The 24,185-nt window shown below is 39.8% G+C and overlaps 1 protein-coding gene across 1 annotated transcript; it reads right to left on the bottom strand.

Moving 5' to 3' along the window:
* Positions 1-3,711: 3,711 nt before the first annotated feature.
* On the bottom strand, positions 3,712-23,507 carry LOC135472454 (MAM and LDL-receptor class A domain-containing protein 1-like). The gene is made up of 27 exons (XM_064751970.1): positions 23,424-23,507; positions 22,310-22,363; positions 19,643-19,765; positions 19,187-19,355; positions 18,860-18,983; positions 18,452-18,521; positions 17,764-17,958; positions 16,967-17,102; positions 16,125-16,235; positions 15,697-15,809; positions 14,572-14,720; positions 13,976-14,118; positions 13,197-13,304; positions 12,461-12,552; positions 12,045-12,171; positions 11,212-11,384; positions 9,730-10,027; positions 9,304-9,420; positions 8,953-9,044; positions 7,811-7,937; positions 7,007-7,179; positions 6,434-6,587; positions 6,004-6,185; positions 5,308-5,455; positions 4,796-4,884; positions 4,410-4,508; positions 3,712-3,760 (listed from the first exon to the last, which is right to left on the bottom strand). The coding sequence occupies exons 1-26, from the start codon at positions 23,505-23,507 to the stop codon at positions 4,419-4,421; spliced, it is 3,441 nt and encodes a 1,146-aa protein (XP_064608040.1). The 3' UTR covers positions 3,712-3,760; positions 4,410-4,418.
* Between the last annotated feature and the right edge of the window lie 678 nt (positions 23,508-24,185).

Here is a 24,185-nt window from a genome sequence, read left to right as displayed (position 1 = left end):
AGGTATAGAGTACTTACACTGAAAGCACAACGGAATATTTCCAGTAGACGTGTAAAAGAGCGATACGATGCGAAAACAGCAATCAGGGGCAGGTACTGTGTAATTATAGGTGACTAAATTCTGGGCGAGAAGTGAGCTTGGTAATGACCTCTGCGCACACCTGATGTACTGTTATCGAAAATCGAAGACTTGTCGCTGACTTAGTAACGACAGTTAACAGTGTCCCGGAGATATACGGCTTCACAGAGCTGAGGTGGCTGTTGTGCTCGATGGTGCATAGATTGCCTTGGTGTAGACTGAGTCACGGTATATCCTTATATTAGCATAGTAACTGCTGGGTGGGAGCGGATATGCTGTATGTCTGACAAAGACCCATGTAAAAGCATTTGACTTATCTGATTGGTGTTTAACGCCATGCTCAAGAATTAACTGCGGTATAACACTAAAAGTGAACTATGAAAGTGAATGCGCGGGACGGTATGCTTGTGTGTGTACTGCATAGTGTTCCCGTAAGGTATAGAACTATTTAATCACGATGATTGATTGATTGATTGATTGGTTGACTGACTGATTAGCGTTTAACGTATATGGCGACGGTCAGGTTTATTGGTAGATGAAAACCGAAAAGCCCGGAGTTAACCACCGACCAACCGACAAAACCCCTGACGTCAAAGCCGCAGACGAAAGAGCGAGAGTTGGATTCGAACACGCAACCTGATAGATCAATAGTCTGATAGTAGCAGCTAGTCAGCGCTTAAACCATCTGTTAGCTATTGATTTTGGAGCACTCGTGCAGGTCTCCTAACATTGTTAACTAGTACCACATATAAATCTTCGATAAAACTGATTCCAAGTCTCAAACACGTGCTTATAAATTTACTTTTATAAATGAGGCCGTCCTGATTTCGTGTTTGTCAAAAGGTATTACTCAGCTGATTCAGGATCCTTTTACCAATGCGACGTGTGAGTTCATTATTTTCTCAGGTGGCACGTCAAATAAGCAATAAATATGACTGTTCATGTCACTATCACGGATAAACGCAGAACGTTGTCAAAACTTTGTGATGCTGACGTAAGTGACGGGTCACAAGACAACAGCTTGCACGCTTGTTCGGAGAATCTTTTTCCTTTCTCATAGTCATGTGGAATCTTGTGGCCTATCCCTTCTATCCCTTTTGCTAAAAACTTGAGTCGTTTCATCTTTGTAAATAGCATCTAAACTCGATGGCATTCCCCCAGGCAAAAATGTAGCCTAGTACTTTCCCATATACGCATACATTTACCTGTCGTCCACTGTGGCAAATCCCATTATTTGGTTGATTCAAAACACAACCGGCCCATAATACATTACGCGTGCGACTAGGAGAGCAAAGATTTAAGCAATGGAATGAGGGATGATAGTCTCATTGACGTCTCCAGAAGAAGGTGTATTACTATAATACGCAGTTCCGAGTGGTTAAAAAACAGGCGGGTCTAGCGAAAAGGTGAAGCAATAAGGACGTTTAATATTTAAGCGGATTCCATGACACCACAATAATGCAGACTAGAGTTAACATTTCTTGGTTGGGGACGAATGTTGTTACTGTTACCGTTAGCGCCAACATTTGGAATGTTTTTGGCGTGGCTTTTTTGCATTTTTCTGCTCTTTTTTTGGTGTAGTTTTCTAGGAAAGGCTTTGAAGTTTATTGCCAGGAATGTTTTGACTGGTATCCTCTTCACTGTTGTCAAAATGACACCACCGATTTCTCTTGTATTGAGAGACCGTATAGTATACCATTTCATCCATCATGGCGCCTCAATATTTTTACCATAACTATTTCACGTGTCAGTATCAGGCTAAGAGGATTTTGATTCTTGCAGATTTAGTGACTGCTCAGAGGAGCTTAAGGTTAATTACCATGTGAGTAAACTGACAATTTTCCGGCTGTTTTAAATGAAATGGTCTGAGCATTAATATAAGAGGAAAATGTTGACAGAGAACTAATGTCACTGACGCTCACACCGGTCTAGGCACCAGAACGGAATTCATGGCTTCAACGGCGTACTTTTAGCGTCGGTCTAATATTGATCAAATAAGTCTACGCGTAGTCAAGACAGCTGGGTGCCGTGAATAGGGCCAGGGCTGATAGATAATCGGATTTTACAGCTAATATTGGATTTTATGGACGCTAATTTTGTCTGAACCATAAGCTTTTTGAAATCGTTTTTCTCAGCTTATACTAGACATTTTGATGGTATGGAGCGTGTTGAGTCACATCATTGATCATATGGTAACAATGATTGTTTGTCTGTGGAGGAATTGAAGTGAAAAACAAACTGTTAAGACAACGGCATCTGCTGCAGGCTAAGTCTATCTACGAGCACACATACTCGAGATAATTGGATGTTGATGTTAAACCTAAATATAATATGCCTGCTTGCTGGTTGTGTTAAGCTAGTTATAGGGAGCCGAATCTGTACAAGGCTAATTTTGTAATCCATCATTCAGCCCAGTGGCTTTTGTACGATTTCCGTCTGGTTTGATAATATGACACGAGAAAATTTATTTCCAGTTTATGTCAGAAATATATATGAATGATAAACGTGAACTAAGTACAGATGTACCCGTCGCTCATTTAACTCTCCCGAAGGCAGTGCTACTACCAACCAATTCTGTCTTTCTATTCCAGTTATAACTGGAAGCATTAAGCCTGTTAGAGAAGTAACAGATCAATCTAATACTATTCATCTTTGAGACTCACGGATTTGCGTAGGCGTTATGGAGACCTTCATTTGTTTTATCATATTGTCTGTCATACCCACGCGCATTAATCCAGGGTTACATTTCATCACTATACTAGTTCATGAGTACAAAGAGTCCGTCATTTATCCAGGACTACAGTATTGATACCTATATCTATATTTATGCCCATTTTTTCGCTAATTTAAGACTTCTGTTACCCAAATAATAATTTTACTTCATGAATTTATAGGTAACATTGCACATGTAACAATATTTCCTTGCGTTATTAGATAAGTGAAAGAGAAAAGATGTTCAGCGTATGTGAGACTTCGTAAATGGCTGCAGGAGCATGGTTGATCGCTTCTTAACAAGGCCTCACGATCAATGAGAGCGGAAATAATAGGCTTGGATACAAACCTTATTGTTACCAAGGCCTCACGAACAATCAGGGCGGAAAGAATATGTATGCAGCACGAACAATCCGGGGTGGAAAAAATAGGCTCGCAGCCAAACATTACTGTTACCAAAGACTCAAAATGAATGAGAGCGGAAGGAATAGGCTCCTACCCCAACCTTATTATTACCAAAGCCTCACGAGAAATGATGGAGGATAGAATAGGCTCGCTGCCAAACCTTATTGTTACCAAGGCCTCACAAACAGTGACAGCGGCTTAAAAATAGGCTGGGACTAAACTCAAATGAACTGTCACTGGAAGCAATTGTTGACAGTTATTTCAACATCATTTATTGAATATATAAACATGACATAATAGGCAATATTCAAAAACATACAAAAATAAACGACTTCTTTTGATGATGAAAATATGTGATCTGCACGTCAAATTGCTTATCACAATGTTAGGGACATCTGAAAAGCATGTGAGCTTGTTATGTGGCTGGATTATCAAACTGACTGGTTGTTTTTGTCACTGTGGTGAGGTTGAGCCGCTTTAGTAAAGTCGGACGCTGCCACTGTGTTTACGCTAGGTCCAATGTTCAATACTCTTCAAAGATTCGCTTTACCTTTAAGTAGATTGGCTACCTGAAATATAAAAACACATGTATGATTATTAAAGAATGTATTCAGGAATATTTTAACTTCTTAAATGGCGTGGCCAATCGTCCAACTCTGTCAAATGCTAATGGCTTAGATTTTTAAGAACGTCTATATCGAATGATACTAGAGATAAAATTTGCTTTTTCTTGAAAATATCAAGAGAAATTCACAGTGCAAATTAGATAAATGTTCTTCTTTCATTCACCAAATACAATGAATTTAACAGGGGAGTTTCGAGCTCGAACGCTGTTATCGTTGAAGGTAGAAAAATTGCAACTCTATCATGTGACCCATCAAAAATGTTAGGCAACTATATCTAATCACATTCGCTATAATATGGACGTTTGAGAAAAGTCTCATAAAACGTAATGTAGAATGGAGGAATGGTAGAGAAGATTGAGAATCTGGAGGTTTGTGAACTTGAGAAGCTCCTAAAGGAAAGAGGTGTGCCACTGAAAAGGGTGAGAAAGTGAACGGTAAATTAATGTCAAGAGCGGTTGCCTAACATTTCTCACCATTCACATGACGCAGTAGGACTGTTTTTACCTTTGATGAGTTCCAACTCGAATCTCCCCTATTATTTCGTTACGTCATACTTAAGATGACCATGTAAGTGATGACGTGCAGGACTTACGTTTTTTAGTCTGATCTACAGGGACCCCTTCGAATGCTGACGTCATCAAGGCCTATGCCATTTTGTTGCTCTCCCAATGTTCCCTCAAAGATTAACTGTAAAAACAGACAGAATGGTTAGCAGTGATTATAGGAAATGACACAATAAAATGCTCTTAGCTGTCCCTGTAAACATTCTTGATAGCACTATATCTGTCCGGGCATCCGAAAAAGAGGTAACAAATCAAAGCGAAACACACAGAAAAACATGGAGTAGTACAGGCGTAATAACTAATGTTATTTAACTGGCAATATGCGTAGATAACACAGATGAGCATGAAACATTTGTCATTAAAAGCGAAAAACAACTAATGTGAAAAACCCTGGTTGTTACCCATACTTACCCGGAAGTCAGCGGATGGCTCCAGAGTGACCTTGACCTGTCTCCATCGTGTGGACGACGATCCATCGGAGAGCCACAGGAGAGAATCTTCTACAGCATAAAGCAAGAATATTTGTAAAATCGAAAACAGTTTGAATCAGTTAGTGACTTTTTGTCAGTTTACATGTAAATACGTTTCCAGAACGTGTACATACTACATTGCTTGTTTCCTTGCTTTAATAGAGACAACCGTCGTTTTCAAGAAGGTCCTTTTATCTAGTGTTTTCATTTGTCCTTTTTATTCTTAAGATTGGACAATATAATACCACTGCATATGAAATCATTCTTGTCTTCATGTTTTATTGTTGTTTAACCAAAAGTTAGCCTGACAAGCATTTCTCGAGCATTCATGTTAAGGCATGTTTTCTTTCTGAGCAAGACACGGTTATAAAACACAATTTTCGAACTCAATCACGTGTCATACACGCATGCATATCCTTACGTTGCACAAGAACAACCCGTCTGTTATCTTACCCGTGACGAACTCTTGTTGCCACACTTTTTTCACGGCAAGCTTGGCCGGAGTGGCGCCCTCTATGTGGTGCCAGAAGGACAGACACAAAGTCGTGTCAGTTCCGAACGGTAAGATGTCGCTGACGATGGTGCCTTTCTGTCCACTGGCCTGAAACATCACATCATACAGTTTTATAATATTATATGATGAAAATACGGACAAAACCACCTTTAATAAGCTGAAGTATTCATGTCACCAAGCACATTCAATGAATTGGTTTGTTCTAACACAAGGCCATCCCGTGCACACAAATTTCATCCAATTACTGCGTGAGTGCAAACAATGGAAACGTTTGTCGTTTGATAACTCTCCCGCTTTGCGCGTGACCATTTCCTCAAATATTCTCTTGTTAGGGGTTTAACATCGGTATGGACATTGTTTACCATATATCACAACGGTTCAGCCAATTTATGCTTGTCTACTGTCCCAAAAATGTTACTGAAAATTACTCGGTTACTAAAGAGGGCGTTAGCTCTTTATATTCAGCTTTATATTCACCAACTTCTGACAAGCATTTTAAGCTTTTCACAAGATCTGTTTTGTTTAACTAAAACCAAAACCCATAGAACTATTTTGATACTTTGTACGTAGTATTTATGAGTTTTCAGTCGCAACTGTTGCCATATACAGATAAAAACACAGTTTTTGTTTATTACCTGAGAATCAGAGGCTTGCAGACTGAGGTAATAACCTTTGCCCGTGTGGTCCCCGAGAGGCCCGGTTCCCTGGCCTGGGGAGGGGCCATGCTTCAGCGTCCAGTCTTCGTCGTCCATATTCACCTGAGAAAACTTGCAAAGCGTTTTCTCATCGAAAGTACAAGTGACTTGGTCAATAATGCCTAGAACATGAACATAAATTGATAGGTACATTACCTATTATATTTATGTTTTGATTTCACCATCATACACATTTTTGAATTAAGCAATGTAATTAATGTGTATATAATTGCTACGAATGTCTAGCAAAAAAGCCTTTCTTGTTAAGTGAATACCGAAGTACAAATGAATACTGATAGCAAAGTCTAAGGTGACAGAATGCTCTTTTAAGAAGATTGGTGTTAGTTGACGTTGTGGCGTCGTTACTTACGTCCGTTCGTAGGGGGCTGCATATTGGTTGCTGTAAGGGCACGTTTAATCATGGTTGAGCGAGGGACATTTGCACATCGCCCGTAGGTTAACTTAAGACTGTCGATGGCAATGTCTGACTGTTGACCTGCTCCCCGAATCGCAACAATCTTTATCTGTAAATGAGCAGTAAAACAGGTATGTTCTAAATCACAACGGAGTCTTCACAAATTTCCATATGAAAATATTGAAAGGGATACAAAATGCTTGACGAAATCGCGATCTTTATCTGAAATGAGCAGTAAAACAAGTATGTTCTAATTCACAACGGACTATTCACAATTTTTCTCCTAGAAATATTGAAATACATAAAAATGCGTAACAAACTCAAAAACAGAGTGGGGGATTTAGGGCAGCTTTATTCGCATTGTGCCCTCATATCCATAATCATGTTTCTCTTTCTATTTATGTGGTCGCCTCGGTATGGCCGAAATATTGTCGATGAGATGTTAAGCCATAATCATTCACTCATTCTTAGATCTAGCTTATCTAAGTATATAAATGTGTAAAGATTTCGCTTTGGGGACAAACCTACCTTGTAAGGGATGTTACTGTTGATCGTCATTTTCATCGTTCGCCACCAGTTGCCTTGATTACCAGACGCAGAGAACACGACTGCTTCGTATATACCTTGAACGAACTTGACCTGCAGCGCGCCCATGGTGGCGCCGTACATATGGTAACAAAACTTGAGACATCTGGGCGATGCTGAAAATATACAAATATAATTAGGATACTGTTAATGATTACCAGGTTACAATAATACAGAAACTGCATCAGCTTACACAGCAACTCAATGGTTAATGTTTCCTTGGAATACTTGGGACCAAAAGCTCAGTGACGATATACGTACATGTATATACCGTCATTTGGAAGGTAATAAGAATAGTCATGGTGCTGTAATTCTGTACAGCACCCTATGGACCCTATGGAAGCCCACTGTATCTAAATGTCGAATAAAACGTGAGAGTCAGTTTCAAAACAACATGGTGCGGTGCTGTAAAAATGGTGTTTTTCTGAACTGATGTGAATGTTGTTAGATTTGTTTCATGTCAAAATTCTACCAATTAGGTGCTTTAAAACAGTGAAAATACGCATATATAGAAAAATATAAAGACGAATATGGTTAAATAAGTAAATAACCGACATTATTTACGCTTGAAAATGACACAATATAAGATCATGTATTCTCAACTTATGTATTTAATTCAGACATTGTAATAGACATTCGTGTGTCAATCGTCAACTATAATGGACGTTCCACGTCAATAATCACCAGACCATTTAAAAAAAAAGTCCAAAATAAACCACCAAAGATAAGTGTAAAGAGAATAATTACCATCCAGCAGAGCTGAGGTGAATGCCGCCGTTTGTCCTGGGGATTTTCCAGCAGCGTTAATGTACAGGTATGGTCCTTTCCCTCCCATCCCACTTGAAGGCCCAGTACGTGCTGTCCTTGTGGGACCCTATATGAACAGCATAATTATTAAGCACTCACATCGCCTAAATCTATAGGTGTATATTCTGAATCTGTCACGAACGTTTTCACTCTGCATGATTGTTTTGGTATGCATGTTTTCTTATACATATAGCAGTTTCATGCATACCCACGTATAATCTAGGCGAGTACAGATGTTCGTAAAGTCTCTGCATTCCTGGGATTACCAGACATCGGCAATTGCCTGACAAATCGACAAATACTCTGACAAAACGGCAATACAGTAATCACCGAATATAAATCGGTAAAATTCATACATATATCCAATAAAAAAAATGTAGACACTACGATTTCATAAAATAAATCAGCAACAATCGGAAGTGTGATGAAGATAAGATAAAAGGATGATTAAGTGGAATTCAGCCTGGATTTATTCCGGGTCACAGCATACAAAATCGTCACCATCTATGGGATATCTTTCGCTACACGGAACTAACTCCCCAGTAATAGCACTTATACGATTGCTCCATAAATTCCAGAGATTACAACTTGAAGTAAAGTTTTTCATGAACAATTCAGACTTTCTCCGATGACACGAGCATATGAAACTGTCCATGGGCGTGTAATAAATCGCAGAAATTATAGCCAATCAAGTCAGACATTCAACTGAATGTGCTGTCATTTGTCCCATTTTGTATTCACAAATCATCCACATTATGTGATACTTTAAGATTGGACTACTTTTTTATTTTCTGAGGTTATTTTCCATCACCTACCAAAGGCTGTGAACCTATGCTGCAGCTAAATACGATAAAAATGGCTATTAGTTTGACGTAATATTACAATAAAAGGAGAACAATTAAATTGAGATCGATTGGCAGCCACACTCGTGATATCAAAATAGTGACCACGAAAACACAGCCCTTTGTGTAAAACGCCATTGCTCGAGGCGGTCTGTTAGATTTTTCCAGGGTTTATAGTGGCCACAAGGCACCAGTATGAAGCAGAAGGCTAAAAAGAATTCATTTAATCAAATTTCTCACCTTTCTTTTCTGCCATTTTATTGGGCTTGTTTGATCAATGGTGAAAGGGCATTTAGCTGTCTGCCCGAAGTAACAGAAATAATTCCCAGTACCTGTAACAAGGAATACATGACGTTACAACCTATACAATGAGTACATTACTTTGGATGCAGAAATGGGATAGACCCATGCATTCCAAGATTTTGGTAATTTTCCATCGGAACTTTGTAAATATTTGGTAACTTTTAAGGGATTGAAAAGCTTCAATATCTGACAGGCAACTCCGAGGCAGCCTTCCATCACAAAATGTTTATATCAAGCTTACATAATATTTAACAGATCGGCAATATGGTGTGTAACACGGTGACTTGCCTATTAGTTCACATCTTTGACCGGTGTATTTTCTTCGACATTTGCAAGTGTATCCTTTCGGACTGTTATTTTGACGACATCTACCTTTGTTCAAGCATGGCGAGGAGTCACAAGCTCCTACAACAAAATAATTTCTTTTTGAAGAAATATGATATATTGGCATTGTTTGTAGCAATCCATTTGCAGAAAGTCTGAAGCTGTAAAATTTACCTTTTTTAGGAACAAGTGATGTATTGGTGTACATGCGTTGCATAATTTTATGATATTAATACATGGGCGTGCAGTATGTTTGCAAAGCAGCTTGGCAAAATATGTTTAAAATATGAAAAAATATTTATGGCGCGAGCTATATATTATTTTCCTCAGATGACTAAACTCTCACTGCTAACCGCTCAGATTTAAATCCACTGCACAAAGGAACCTTACTGAGGGGAGCAGTTGTTGGCGGAATTGTTGGGCGTCTGGTTGTTGGCGGATTTGTTGGTGGTCTGGTTGTTGGCGGATTTGTTGGTGGTCTGGTTGTTGGCGGATTTGTTGGTTGTCTGGTTGTTGGCGGATTTGTTGGTTGTCTGGTCGTTGGCGAATTTGTTGGTTGTCTGGTCGTTGGCGGATTTGTTGGTGGTGGTGTGGTCAGCGGCTCTCCACATCTCCTCAGATCAATCTGGATGTTATCTAGTGCAATATCCGACTGGAAATCTGATCCCCGGATGGCTTCAAAGATAATCTGGAAAGGAAATGTCATACATTGATAAAAGGTTTAACTGTGTACCTCAAACAACATATTTACGAGCTTCATACCAATGTCGACTGAAATATTAGACATAGATCCATAAAAATCAGATCGATAACCTTTAAGGAAACATATTTGCATAAGTCGCGTGTGTGCAGAGTGCGTGCAACTCTCAATAGCTGTTTGCATCAAAACAACGGTATGGAATTTTTAATAAAACGCAGCAGACACAGAAGAATTCATCATAACATGGGTTTGTACAGCCTTTGATGACTGATTATGCAGATAGTACACTTTTAGAATATATGCAAGCACCAATAAATAAACCATCAGATGCATTCATGACATTGAGCTGAACAGAGCTTCATCAACATGGTTGTTTGTATGATTGTGTCAGTCTTGTCAGGAACCGTTTCCAGTATTGTGTACACAGGCAGTGATCCTGACTTCGAGCAAAATAATACACACTTTCACCAGACAAACAGAACACGGTCTGCATTTAAATCTGGAACAAAGAAAGCGGCCAGGGTTAAAACGGATTTGTGTCGTGTTTGGTGCACTGGTGTCAACAGTATCAGACACTCCATGCAGCTGACGTACACAATGGTCATTCATTATTCAGTCGTGTTTTACGCAGGTTATGTCCACAGGCGTCTTCCGGGAAATGGGGAGCCTGTAGCTGAGTAGCCGAAGTCACTCAGTCTAGGAAGCTTCAATGTTTTTCAGAATTGTTTTCTTACGTAAAACCATGTTGTGGTTGGACCACGAGTGACGCGACTTTGTGACATTTGACGCATTAGCAGTCCTCATGAAAAGCATAAAAGTAACCGTAATTCCCATTGAAAAGTGTCTCGTCTTCTAGGAGCAGAAAACGAAGAGTGAAATCGCGCACTGTCCACTCTAAGTTTTGTTTTTCACTTAGTCCTTACAAACCTGGGCCAATTCCAACAAGTCGTATTTGGCTTCAGAATATAAAATGCAGTGTAAGCGCTCATTTTGGTCCCAAGTAGATAACATGCTGATTATTGAACCAAGACAGATCCATCAACATTCGAACTAAATGAACTGGAATGAAGTTTTAAATTTTGAACGAAATAAAGGAAATAGCGCTGTTGAATTAGCTGGAGAGCCTGTTTTCAGATACTGGCGCCTGGCTACAGGATCGTAATCCTCCTTACCCTGTATGGCTTCTGAGCGTCCACCATCAGCTGCCTGTTGAACCAGGCGTTGCCTTGATCCCCCGCTAGGCGGAGCTCCACTCTCTCTAGTCCGTCTTCAAGCACTTTAACCAAGAGCTGCCCTACGTCAGCGCCGTACATGTGGTAGTAAAAATCAACACAACGTGCCCCAGCTGGTAAAAAAAAGAGAAGACACACACACCTCATTGATATTTCTTATGTAATTTATTTAAAATTTCTTTCTTGATCATCAGTCTGGGTCATTCTGCTAATGGGGAAAGTGGAGGTGGTGATACGTGGAGTAAGCAGACCATAGCTTTGTGAAAACGAGCACAATAAGATGTGAAAGATTTCAACAGTAATAGACTTAACCTATATGCGACAGAACTGCTCTATGTTTATGACGGATTGCACATGAACGATCGGGCGAATATGTCAGAATCAGCATTTCGTGGGATACAGCTAAGCTTCATTCGTAGGCAAAGTTAATGCCTCCTGTGGAACTGATAATAGTTCTTGTGCGCCTTATGAGAATTTTTACGTGCCGATACATATACTACCAAATTAACCCTGGATGACTACTCCACGCTCTTTTAGATTTGTACAGACGCGAGCGCCTATATAGGATGTGGCACGAGTGCAGTAAACCACGTACACAGATGCATGCTAACTAAATCCAGGGAATTCCTATAGACAACTGTCCCTTACTGCCAAGGTGTGCGACTCTTAGACTAGTAAAGTTTCACAGCGAAGTAATATGTCAGAGAAGTGTAATGCTACAGGCCAACCACGTATACGAGGATGAACGACAGAACTATGGGGAGATAACTCACGTTTCAGAAGTGATGACATCAATCTGGCGTAGTCACCGGTTGGAATGAAGCTACCCTCCATGTAAGCGTACATACCAGCCCCACCGAATCCTGCCGTGGGACCAGTACCGGGGGATGGCGTTCCACCCTAAACATAAAGATAATAAAGACATAAATTTACATCTCTGATATTTAACATCATGTGGTATTTCATGATGATATTATATTTATTTTGAAGTGCAATTCCGGCTTTATGTTTGGAAACAAGGACTTTACACAGGCCTGCAGGTATCATCACAATTGGAAAAACACATCTATGCTTTCTGACAGAAAATATTTTTTGGTAATAAAACACCTTTCATCGTTTGACACCCAGCCTAGTTTTAGCAATAAGAAGAGATTTTCATTTCGTACTAGTATGTTCATATTAAACTTACGGAGTTGAACTGCCATTTCTGAGGGGCGGCCGTATCGGTGGTGAAAAAGCAGTTAATTTGGTTGTCAAAGTCACAGAAAATTGTGGCTGAACCTGAAACAGACAGTCATGTTTAGTCATTGATTTAGTGAATGAATTAACAATTTACAGGGAGACTCAATCGCATTGAAAGGAGAACAGTTTGGCGGAATTTTCTCGGCAGATGGCGAGTCCGGTCAGCCCAATGGTCATTAAATCGCTGAACATTTCCCGCCTACCCAAGACGGTCCATAGCTGTGTAAAAAGACATTATTCTCGATATCATTCTGTAGTAGGCCTACTTGTGAACTACTTCGTTGCTTTGTAAACTCAAATATACAGAAACAGAGACGCGTTGCAACAGAGAAGAAAAGAGTTCACCGCTCGGATCGACGTGTTTTAGCCGGACAACGTTCTCCAATTTCAGAATAATCCCCCGATGACGTGAACATCAAGACGTTTTAGAGAAGCCAGAGGATCAGAGGAACAATCGACGGAAAATACGGATTTGACCACAAAGTTTGTCTATATGCTGCTACAAGGTTAGGATTTACTATAAAACAATAACAGTAGCCATGAAATACTGGTATTTATACAATTTCGGTTCAAACATTGTGTAAAAGCTTTATAGACTGGATCCGATATTATACGAATAACCCCCCAAAAAGGTGTTAACTTGTGTTAATAACGTTTGATGTAAGTGTAAAGCTAGCACATACCTAGCAATTCACAGAAGTCACCAGCAAATCCTCTTGGGCATCTACAGCTTGGACCCGTCTTCTTGTCAGTACAAGAGCCGCCATTTTGACAGGGGTCTGACCGACATCCTGTCAAAAAAGGTCATATGGTCAGTGGCAGCGTAACATTGGGCCGAATAATTATTTATTTATTTTATTTATTTATTGATGTATTACACTGTACTCAAGAATATTTCACTTATACGACGACGGCCAGAATTATGATGGAAGGAAACCGGGCAGAGCTAGGGGGAAACCCACGACCATCCGCGGGTTTCTGACAGGCCTTCCCACGTACGGTCGGAGAGGAAGCCGGCATGAGCTCGACTTGAACTCACAGCGACTGCATTGGTGGGAGGCTCCTGGGTCATTGCACCGGGCTGGAGTGCTATCCACCTTCCACCACGGAGGCCCTTAATAGCTTTACCACGACATCTGCCAAACAATTACAATATTAAGATAAATAAACGTTAACAAAGCAGGAAGGGGCTAATGCGTGATATGTGTACATAATCACTGCTGATTTTCAAGATCTGACTGAAGTGGAACTTGTGAAGAACCTTCTAGCAACTTCTCGTAACATTTCGTGGTTAGTATTCTGTTTGACATGATATCAAAATACGGTATTCAGTTTTTATTTACCATTATTTTATTCATTATTTACAGGTTGATAGTATGTCCTAAAACAGATCTGTAAGGTTATGAACATTACCATCCTTGTAACTGCTGACGATACCTTGTGCCCAAATACCACGACTTACCCACAGGGGTAGCTTTAATGACTCCCCGGAAGCCAGCCCCGGTGGACGTTCTGCCTGTAGAGTTAAAGCGAACTAACATCCGGCTGGGTTCTCCGTCAGTGGTGGCCTCGATCGGACCACGCTGCCAGTTCTTTCCGCAATACCTGGATGACAAAACATTTGTATCATTTGAAGTCATTCTGATTGTTTACGTGACTTTTATCAGCATATTCCTTTTTCACAATGATCTGTCCTTCAAATGCACAGCAGAAACGGTAAGAGGTTTCTGTAAAAACGAACCGGCCCCGATAGGACAGTTGATAGAGCGACCTTAAAAGAGGAAGTTGTAACTTTCTCGCTTGGCATTCAGCATGAAGGGGTAGTGCAACAACTGGTTGACCTGTATCAGTATAATGGCTCGGGCGGGACGGCTTACTTGCCTTCGGTAAGGCGTTTCAGTGAAGCAGCACTAGATTAAAGAACGGTGGAAATCCGTCCTGCAACAAGGAAGCACATCCTTCGTCGCCATACGACAGAAAAAAAGCACTCACTGACTCACTCACTCTGTGTTTCCAGAAGAGGCTTACTATCCAATCAACAGATTCGTTATAACTTACATTGGTCCCGGCTGACCAATCAGATTGTAGCGAACCTCGAGGTGATGGGTACATACGTCCTCGTACTCTCCAGTGTAGTAGTTGAAGCCTCGTTGAGGTGGAATATCAAATGTGATCATGTCCATTGATATCACCGACAATTCCGGACCCTGCGCATAGGAAAATAAAGGACAAAGGGAACACTGAAATGTTGTATTAACACTTTACACCAGGCTTCAGTTGAATTCAAACTTTTTGGTCTTGGTTTCGATGACCTGCATAAAACTAAGGATTGTTTGATTTGTGTTCAACGCCTTCAGGTCAAAATCTTTTCGCCAGACAAAATCGAATTTCAACAGAAAATTTGAAATACGTTCATGAGAACTTCGTTTAATTATTTTATTGGTGTTTTAGGCTCTGCTCAAGAATTTTTCACCGCTGACAATTGCGATAAGTTTTATGGGTAGGAGAAAGCGGACCGCACGGAGAAAACCGAAGTCTTAAAGCCGCAACTAAAACAGCGAGAGCTGGATTCGAACGTGAACATAACGCAAATGAGTGATCTTCACAATAACAGGTGTTATTGTAATACTGATTTATTTAATCTTGATAGTCTTGGTAACGTTGGTAACAAACTTTTTCCAGATACTGACCGTGTCTATAATACAGTTTTGTCAATAACATTAAATATTACCATCCGATAAGTTCATATAAACGCCACCACTTATTCTCTCTCCCTCTCTGGGACAACCAATAACACCGCTGAACAAAGCTATATTTTTTTATTTGCTTCATTCGTTCTGTTGTGCCTTAGAATATTCCCCTTACAAGATGGCGGATAGATATAAAAGTGGAGGACTCAAATTTACCCAATGCACCACTGCAGGTAAAATTGACAAAACTCAAAAAAAAAAAATAAAAAACGTTTAGAGCAGAACTTGCCGAAGGTGGGTTCAAACCCATGAGCTACATTGCCACGTATACCGCATAGAACAGTAAACCAATCCCTAATGGCTGAAATGTCACAGAGCAGAACCATGATAAATTAGGCTACACGGGGCTGAGTTTACCACTCAAGTCCTTACGCAAGCTATGATCACAGATAAACATGATACATTCATCAACCAAGCAATCAGTCAATCTTACCTTTATTAACCAGCCACAGTTTGCCCCGACATTGTAGTTAGCAGGGGAATTGGGTGAGAATATCTTCACCTCTTCGTCCATTGCAAGGTTTATAATTCCGCCACATGTTGTGTCTGGAATGAAAAAAAGAATCAAAGGTAAGTGAATGATAAGTGCCTATCGACGTCAGGTCTATATGATCTGTTAAATTCGTGTTTTGCTGCAGAAATACAGAGTTGAGTTTTATACATGTATATCACCACTGAATTAGTAGATGCTCTATAGAAAAAATGTGGAACACCAACAACATTAAACGCACAAAAAGTTACAAAATAAAATGATGCTGTAAGTATCTACTACCATTTTTATTTATACTGTAAGTAAGCTTTCTCAAGATAGTGATGAACAAGTATACCCATTTTTTGTATCTAAAATGTTGATGACATTACCGGTTTCGACAGCTTCACAAAGATCTCCGGTCAACGTCTCTGGACAAACGCATTGGCATTTATGGTTCTTGAACCCTCCATTTCGGCAGGCTGGTTCGGGGTTACATTTTTCTGCAATCACGTAAATTAGTAGACATCATGTACATGCCAATCGTTCCTTTAAAATTTATTTATTTATTTCATTGGTATTTTACGCCTTACTCAAAATATTTAACTTATACGACAACAGCCAGCATTATGGTTGGAGGAGACTGGGCAGAGGGGAAACCTATAACCATTTGCAGAACTTCCCAATAACGGCCGGAGAGGAAGCCATCATGAGCTGGGCTTGAACTCACAGCGACTGCATTGATGAGAGGCTCCTGGGCCATTGCGCCCCACTGGCACGCTAACCACCACGGCCACTGAGGCCTCTGTCCGCACTTTATAAGTGCGGACAATCTACAATTACGCCCTGTGTATATATTCCACAGTGTTAATAGCCTTTTATTTAGTGTAATCGAATTTCTCAAAAAGTGCTCTTCTTGTTATTTTTTTAACTGTACATGCTATTGTCTTCAAAGGCGTATATGTAAAGGGATATAATCGCACAATGATTGCATTAAATTTAAATTCGAAACTCTTGATGCGCCGTAAGTAAAAATGAACTACAATTTGTCATTCTGATGTTTAAAGGAGCATTTCATGTCCAAGCTTTTTTAAGTATGTGTCAATGCAAAGATTTAACATCTGACACCTACTGAGTTTCATAAACTAAGACATAAGTTAGGTTGATACGGCCAATTACACTATAGATAAGATACCAACATGCAGTCTGGTTGGTTAATTGATTCAGTTCTGACCTGCACATTCGTATGCGTAGTTGATAGAGAAGAGATCGTAGAAAGACATGGTGGAGGGTCTGTGTGTTGTAGCCAAGAAGTCTAACTCCATGTTCTTTGGGATGATTGCCATCTTCCCTTGTTCTAAAGAGCCCGCCTGTAAGAAAATCTCATATACACACAGTGGAAAATATGGTCTGATTTACTATTATCTATAGAAATAGAACATTTAGGACATCGTGGCAAATATATGAGCGCAGTTAATCTGCATTTCAGTGGATGGGACTTAACAGGAACAAACCAAGAATCCTAATATTGCAGGCCGCATTCCTTCTTAGGTAATACACACAAAGAAGGCAAGACAGAGAAAGGTAGAATTACTAGAGATAAACCTTGCAGGTAGTTAATATATGAATATTCTAAGTAGACAGATTTAGTTTGTGTCGACTATAACATCTGTCTAGTCAGCAGGTAGTAGATGTGAGATGTGGGAAATCTTCGCTATAGGGCTGTATGCATGAAGTGGGATTTCTGGCGTAGGTTTGAACTTCAGACCTTTGGAATAATTGTTTGACCTTTTCCATTTAGTATTTTATTGGTGTGTAATGCCGTAGGCGTCTCCGCAATATGTCACCTTTATGACCATGGTCCTTTTATGTGACGTCAGTGAAGGAGATTGATGGTGGTCACTGGATGGGGTCGTTCCGTCTAAGTCTCTATCACTATTGGTCGTAAACATGGATTCTCCTTGGAGCAGTTACACATTGCCCGGCTACCCTGGTCTGGGTGTTTAAGGCTCCAAATAATGTTTTACTCACGTATAGGCTGTAGTGCATAGTGGATCCCAGGTCGTAGGGGGCGTAGTTTATGGTATTCGACTTGCCCCAGTTGGTACCCCCGGGTTTCTCCTGAAGTCGGCTGTAAATCACATCAACGTACTTGTCACGGTCACTACGGACGTGTTCGTGATGGAAGCCCAAACAATGGCCCATTTCGTGCAAAACAGTCGTGAACTGAAAAACAGAAACATTGCCTTCATTACTGCTGCATAGCTAGTCATTGCGGACATGGTCGTGATGGATGCCCAAACAATGGCCCTTTTCGTGCAGAGCAGTGGTGAACCGATTAACAGAAACATTTCGTTTATTACTGATTCGTGATTGAAGCCTAAACAGTGGCATACTTCGTGCGAAACTGTCGTGAGCTTGAGAACAAGAACGTTGCTTTATTACACGATACAATGCCAGCTATAGTCATCGTCGGCGTGTTCATGATGGAAGCCTAAACATGACCATGTTCATGAGACAGTGTCATGAACGAAAACAATCACGAGCACACATGTGTACATGTACACTACTCATGACATAAGATGTTCTTTGTTCACGACGTCCCATCTTGGACACCGTTCGGCAACCTATACTACTGTATTATCGTATCCACTCCACCAACGACCACGGTGTTGGTTAAGCCTTTAAACAAAGCTTTTCAAGTGATATTCTTATTTACCGTGAGACATCTAGGTTCTTCCAATGTCATGATGCTCTTCTGCACGCTTCTCCCAATGTTGGCGCTGCAACTGTAAACACAACAATGTGGATGAAGACATTTTAGTTCTTAAATGAAATACAGCTAATTTGGTAGATTCATATTGTATGTTTACACTTGGTGTATGTGGGTAAGGATATTTTCAAATGCGAACAGGCAGAATGGTTTGATGGTCTTCACAGTGGAAAGAGAGCAGAAATTGTTCGCATATTACATTGAAAATTACAAATTTGCGGTAAAATTGCCAAACTGATGTAAAATTAAGAAATTAATTTCTTGTTGTCCTAATTATACATCCGCCATGGAAAATAGGCCCTGGATCTGAAAACCGTATACCACTGAATTAGGTGTCACGTGAAAAAGCCTTACCCGACGCCTTTTCCAATCTCCACGAAATTTTCCATCTGCGAGGTCGCCTCTCGCCATTTTATACAGCTGTTCTCTTCGTACCACCGCATGGCTGCCTTGACGACATCATAGCTTTCTTGGTTGTCTGGAAATCAAAGACAGTTTGTGGTGTTTAGGTATCTTGGCGACGCAAGTTTCAACTTTTTTAGCTGTTTCATATCATTATTTTGTTAAACAAGACGTACTTTTTCATAGAGTACTCTAAAGGTGGATGTTTCTCTTTTTTCCAAACAAATTTTTGTCTAATCTGTTTAACTAGCCAATTTAATTGTTGAGAATTCGACTCACCGAATCTTCTCTGATCCGTGGCAAACCTGTACAAAATAATCCCCTGTGGCCAAAGATTCGATGATCCTTTTGGATACAAGTATTTCCTCTTTTCCCGTTCTTCGTCATCATCCTTCTTCATTGACAAAGGAAGAGAGAAAAAAGCATGTTTGATGTGGGAGTGTAAGTCCTAAAAGTCAGTTTATTTGATCTGAGAAAATAAGTCACGATAATGAGACAATCCACGCAGAGAAGAAATCACCTGGTTTGAGTTTCAAAACTCCTCTGTGGCCAACAAAAAATATATTATACATAAACGTTGCTTGAGAATCAGTAGTGCCGTGTGGAAATATATTAAAAACCCTCAGAAACAAAAGTGATGGAGACGACAGATAATCTCAGTTGGCCGCTTCAGCAACCTTGGTTTGTGTGTAACACGCTCAGCTGATTCAAGGGAAGATAACTCTGATGCCTTACCCTGTCTTCCTGGTTTTCACCTTCCAAGTTGAGCCGCAGCTTATCGTTGTGGCTGAGGATTTCATCTGTATTCCCGTTATTATTTTCAGGTGGAATGGTCAGCCATGGTTTGTAATCATCAACCTGGATGTAGGAGGAACAGAGACACAAAATAGCTACAGAACATGTGGATGTACAATTTTAGCACTTCAGGACGTATATATCAAGAATTTACCCTGAAGCTTTTCTACTGCTGTAACAGATCAGGAAAAACCTATTTTACGTGGAAAGAACATCTGCATTATGATAACCGAACAACTGTGACATACTTTTGCCATTCACAAAGAAAAACAAACACATCATTGCAAAAATGGAGAAATTTAACATTGTTTTTTGTATTTATTTGACTGAAATTTTAAACGGAGTGCAAAAATGGCGAAATTTAGCGTTGTTTTACTTATTTATTTATTTGACAGAAGTTTTACACCGTACTCAAGAATAGTGTACTTATACAACATTCAGCATTGCCCTGTTCCTCTGTTTATTTATTTATTTATTTTTTTTGATTGTTAATCACCGCCACATTCAAGAATTCGCCACATTCACTGCCTTTCGTGATAATTGTACGGGGATGTATGATGCCTTCCCTCACACAACTTACATCCCGCCTTGAGGAGTACTTCACAAACAGTTGCCAGTTGTGGAGTTTATTTGTATTTTTTATTATTATTATTGCACTGATCGGTTTTATTGTGGTATGTGGAATATATAGCTGAATTATTCAATGATAGGATGAGAGAAGTGTACGGGAACTGATTCGCGAAATAAATTCCGTGCAAAGTTGGCAACAGTTTGATACGAACACATACACGACGTCACTGGGCAGGAATCAGTGAATCGCAGCGTAACGTTTTGTTCAGCTGACTGTAGGAGAGCAAATCCATTCATGTAAAAAGTCAAAGCAAACTTGCGTGCTTCTGCATGTAATTTGTCTTTAATTTGACAAAGTTTCAGCTTTCATACTTGGTCTTTCTCAAGTGAATGAAAAGATGGTATTGATGGAATATAAACAATACAAATGGAAACTAAACTATTAGGGCTTTGTTATGGTGACATGACGACATATTAACAGTATCACCCTCGATAGTTGTTTACTCTCCAGAAATATCAGGTCGTGTACCTGGGTGATATTTGCGCCAAATGACGACACTTGTTTACAACAAATTTGGATAAATAGGTAAATAATATGATATATGTAGTTATATAGGGCAGTTTGTTTTCTGTTTAGTGTGCACTTAAACATCTCTGTACTATTGTTATCGGTATTTTCACGTAAACAACTGTTGAATGAAGACTATAAACCTTGGCGATGTGCCAAACTATCTGAGATTTTCAAGCTTATTGTGTTTCACTTGATGTAAGCCAATCATTTAGGGTTTCAAGAATAACATTCTGCACTGGACTTCGGCCAAATCAAACACATTGTGGGAGCCTCTTTTTTAATAATAGGCTTAACCTATCAAAAAATTCTGTTTCAATATTGCATTATTACCAAAATCAACTTTCCAAGAACGGAGATGAGCTGGCGTTCAATTATTTCTGGCTTGTGTCCACCAAAGGCACGCAGTAGTCTTAACTGCATGCATGGACAAGCGTAATTCTCGTAATCCTCAGAGACGTTTTGTCTTGGCTCCGTTAGTATTTCAGCTCAAACTGGATATAACCCTCTGTCCGTATTTACCAAACTTCTTCAGACTTATGTCAAAAATTCAAAGACAGCTAAAATTAAAATGGTTCGCTCTAGAAAGCTAAAATTTGTACACTGATTCTTTACCGCAGAAAAATGTACTAACCGCAATTTGGGTTCTTTTCCTGTTCAGAGTTTGGCTTTTTAAAGACTTCAAATTTATGACTTAAGTCATAAGTTGCTTGATAAATACGGGACCTGGTCCTAGCGACTCATTGTTCGAATACTTGTATACTCATGTATACTCCTTCCGCTAAAGCTTTGCTCTTGTTCCAGCGTGTTGGTCCCTGACCGGTAAGGTTGTAGGTTCAAATGCAGCATTTGCTGGCCCAGTTGAACCTTTAATTTAGGAGATTTGCCAAGAACCTGGGAAAGATCGGCGAATTCTAGTTTCTTCTAAGTTAAAATTTTACAGCGTTAAACATCAGCAAAACAAATACAGGAAATATTTATTAAAGAATTTTGAATTTTTTGAAGAATTTCGATTTTGACTTACATCAAACTCTTAATCTTAATCACTCAAAATAGCTTATATATCTAAGCACCAAAATAAAAACATGACAAATACGCACGTGATGTTCTTCTCGTCCATTCACGATGTACATCCGAGAACGTTGCCATTGTACTTCCGGGTCAATGGACCACGTGGAGGTTCCGTTGTCATCCGGGCTTTGGGAAAGCTAGAGAAAAAAATAAATGGGCCTTACTATGCTTGAACATATCGTAAAATTCTTGCCGTTTAATTCATTTAAATGCCGAACCAGACAGATGTTTAATATCCCTTTAACGATATTCTGGCTCTGGATAATCTGTGAAAACATTGTTATTAATTAATATGATATGACCATTCCTTAATCAGTAAGGCATATGTTCCCTGTTCTAAGTCCGGTTTTACAGTTTAACAGAGTTTAATGCAGTTGTGTCTGAAATAATTCGATTACCTCACGTCTGGATAATTCTGCATCTAACTTCTTCAACAACGCAAAGAGGTTATTCTGAAAGAGAAACAAATGCCCTGTTAACGTTTTCAACCACCGTTGTCATGCATGACCTACTAGCTATGCTGCCACGACACCATAACACACGACCACTGGTTCTCCAACCCAGTGCACCACCCGACTGTCATTTAAACATCGCCAGAGTCAAGATTCCTTTTCTACATCTATTTAGTCCATTTTCTTGTTTATTGTCTTTCCTTATATGGTATATAGTCTGATATCTTTCTTTTCTATGAACATTCTTATCCTTAGAGGCTAATATCTTAAGTACATCTTATCCATTGTGGGGAGTGAGGAAACATCAAACAGTTTTAAGGTGCGACTTTATCCCACGTTTAGGGCCACTATTATATAACAATTTGACAGCGACTCGGGATCAGGGTCAGTTCTGCCCTTTTCGTGCCGCTGTTTCATACACCAAAATCTGGACATCACGACTATGGGTCGCTTTTAACATCCACAGAAACTCACAAAAGTGTAAACGGTTCTTTCCTGCGTGAATACGGATAGCTAAAGGAGTTTTTTTTGTGCGGATATGTACGGATTCCATATTGCTGGTAACAGGAAGGGCGTGTCTGTAACAAGCCGGTCTAACAACCTTCGCAGCACATGTCATACATTAACACATAGCTCATACGTTAAAATTACACAATAAAACATATCAATTTACAAAATGCTTTTTTTAAAGTATCAATGTTATAAAATACCTTCTATATTTCCTTAAAAAGTCATCAACAGCCTAACTATTTGGTTTGTTCAAGTATTTGGTTGCTGAATTTGAACTTGACTTGCTAACGCAACATCTACGCGTGCAGAAAAATACACAGATTCTTCCTTAGATCGATTTTCATTGCACATTCATTGTCTTTACACCTACAAGTATGTAAAACATGCTTACAGCTTATGTGCATTTTACACCATAATTATTAAACCAACAACTGATGGAATATGTACACATTAATTACTTGGTTGCTTTTTCTGCAAAAGTAGCACACAGAAATAATCATATATATATGTATATATATAACAGTCACGTTTCATGATGGGTAAAAGTTACCTTGTCAGGAGCAGCCCCATGGGAAATGCCGGATAGAACAGTGAGTACCAGCATTAACCAGAAGACGACCTGTATTGTCGCCATGATAAGCTTCTAGTGACCGACTCGTCAGGAATGGTGGCACGTTATGGAGTCTTGTCGTGGACACTCCGGACACTGGTATATATAGGCAGTTTAATCCGGCCATTCTCCCAGGCTTCGTTGTTCGAACTTGTATTACCCTCTGTTTACAACAAACAAAACTAAATCTCTGATGTCGGCTACAATTGGTCGGGTTCCTCACAAATGCGTATGCGTTGCCTCACTATAATTATGTCGTTATTGAGCAGTACAATGGTGTCCTGCAGCTTTAATTCGGTGAAGGGTTTTGTTTGGGTACGTTAGCCTTGTGTAACGGTGGAGTCATCTCTGGAAGACCACTGAGGACTTGCCCAGTTAACGGTTTATGACACACTGTGGACCCCCGGCTATTGTCAGAAAGGCTTTTGACCAGGAATAAGAACTTGGTTTTCTACATGAGTGTAACTGAACTGTTTAGCCACAGGCGGTTTAGACAGTTACGTTGCGTTTTAATGCACTCGTCAGGCAGGTTTCTGGAGGCATTAATGAAAAGACTGGGACCTTTTCCAGCTTTCTGCGCCACCTACTCATGTCAGTAACACGTTGTTCGAATACCAGTTCGTTTTTATCAAGTAATGGCGCTGACGAAGTTAACGGATGAGTCATTCATAATAAGTGCAAAACTAAAAGCGGAAATATGGA

Source organism: Liolophura sinensis, chromosome 8 (assembly GCF_032854445.1).
Source record: "Liolophura sinensis isolate JHLJ2023 chromosome 8, CUHK_Ljap_v2, whole genome shotgun sequence".
NCBI classification, from domain to species: domain Eukaryota; kingdom Metazoa; phylum Mollusca; class Polyplacophora; order Chitonida; family Chitonidae; genus Liolophura; species Liolophura sinensis.
The sequence above is the reverse complement of the archived record's forward strand: the minus strand, read 5'-3'. Positions and strand labels throughout refer to the sequence as shown.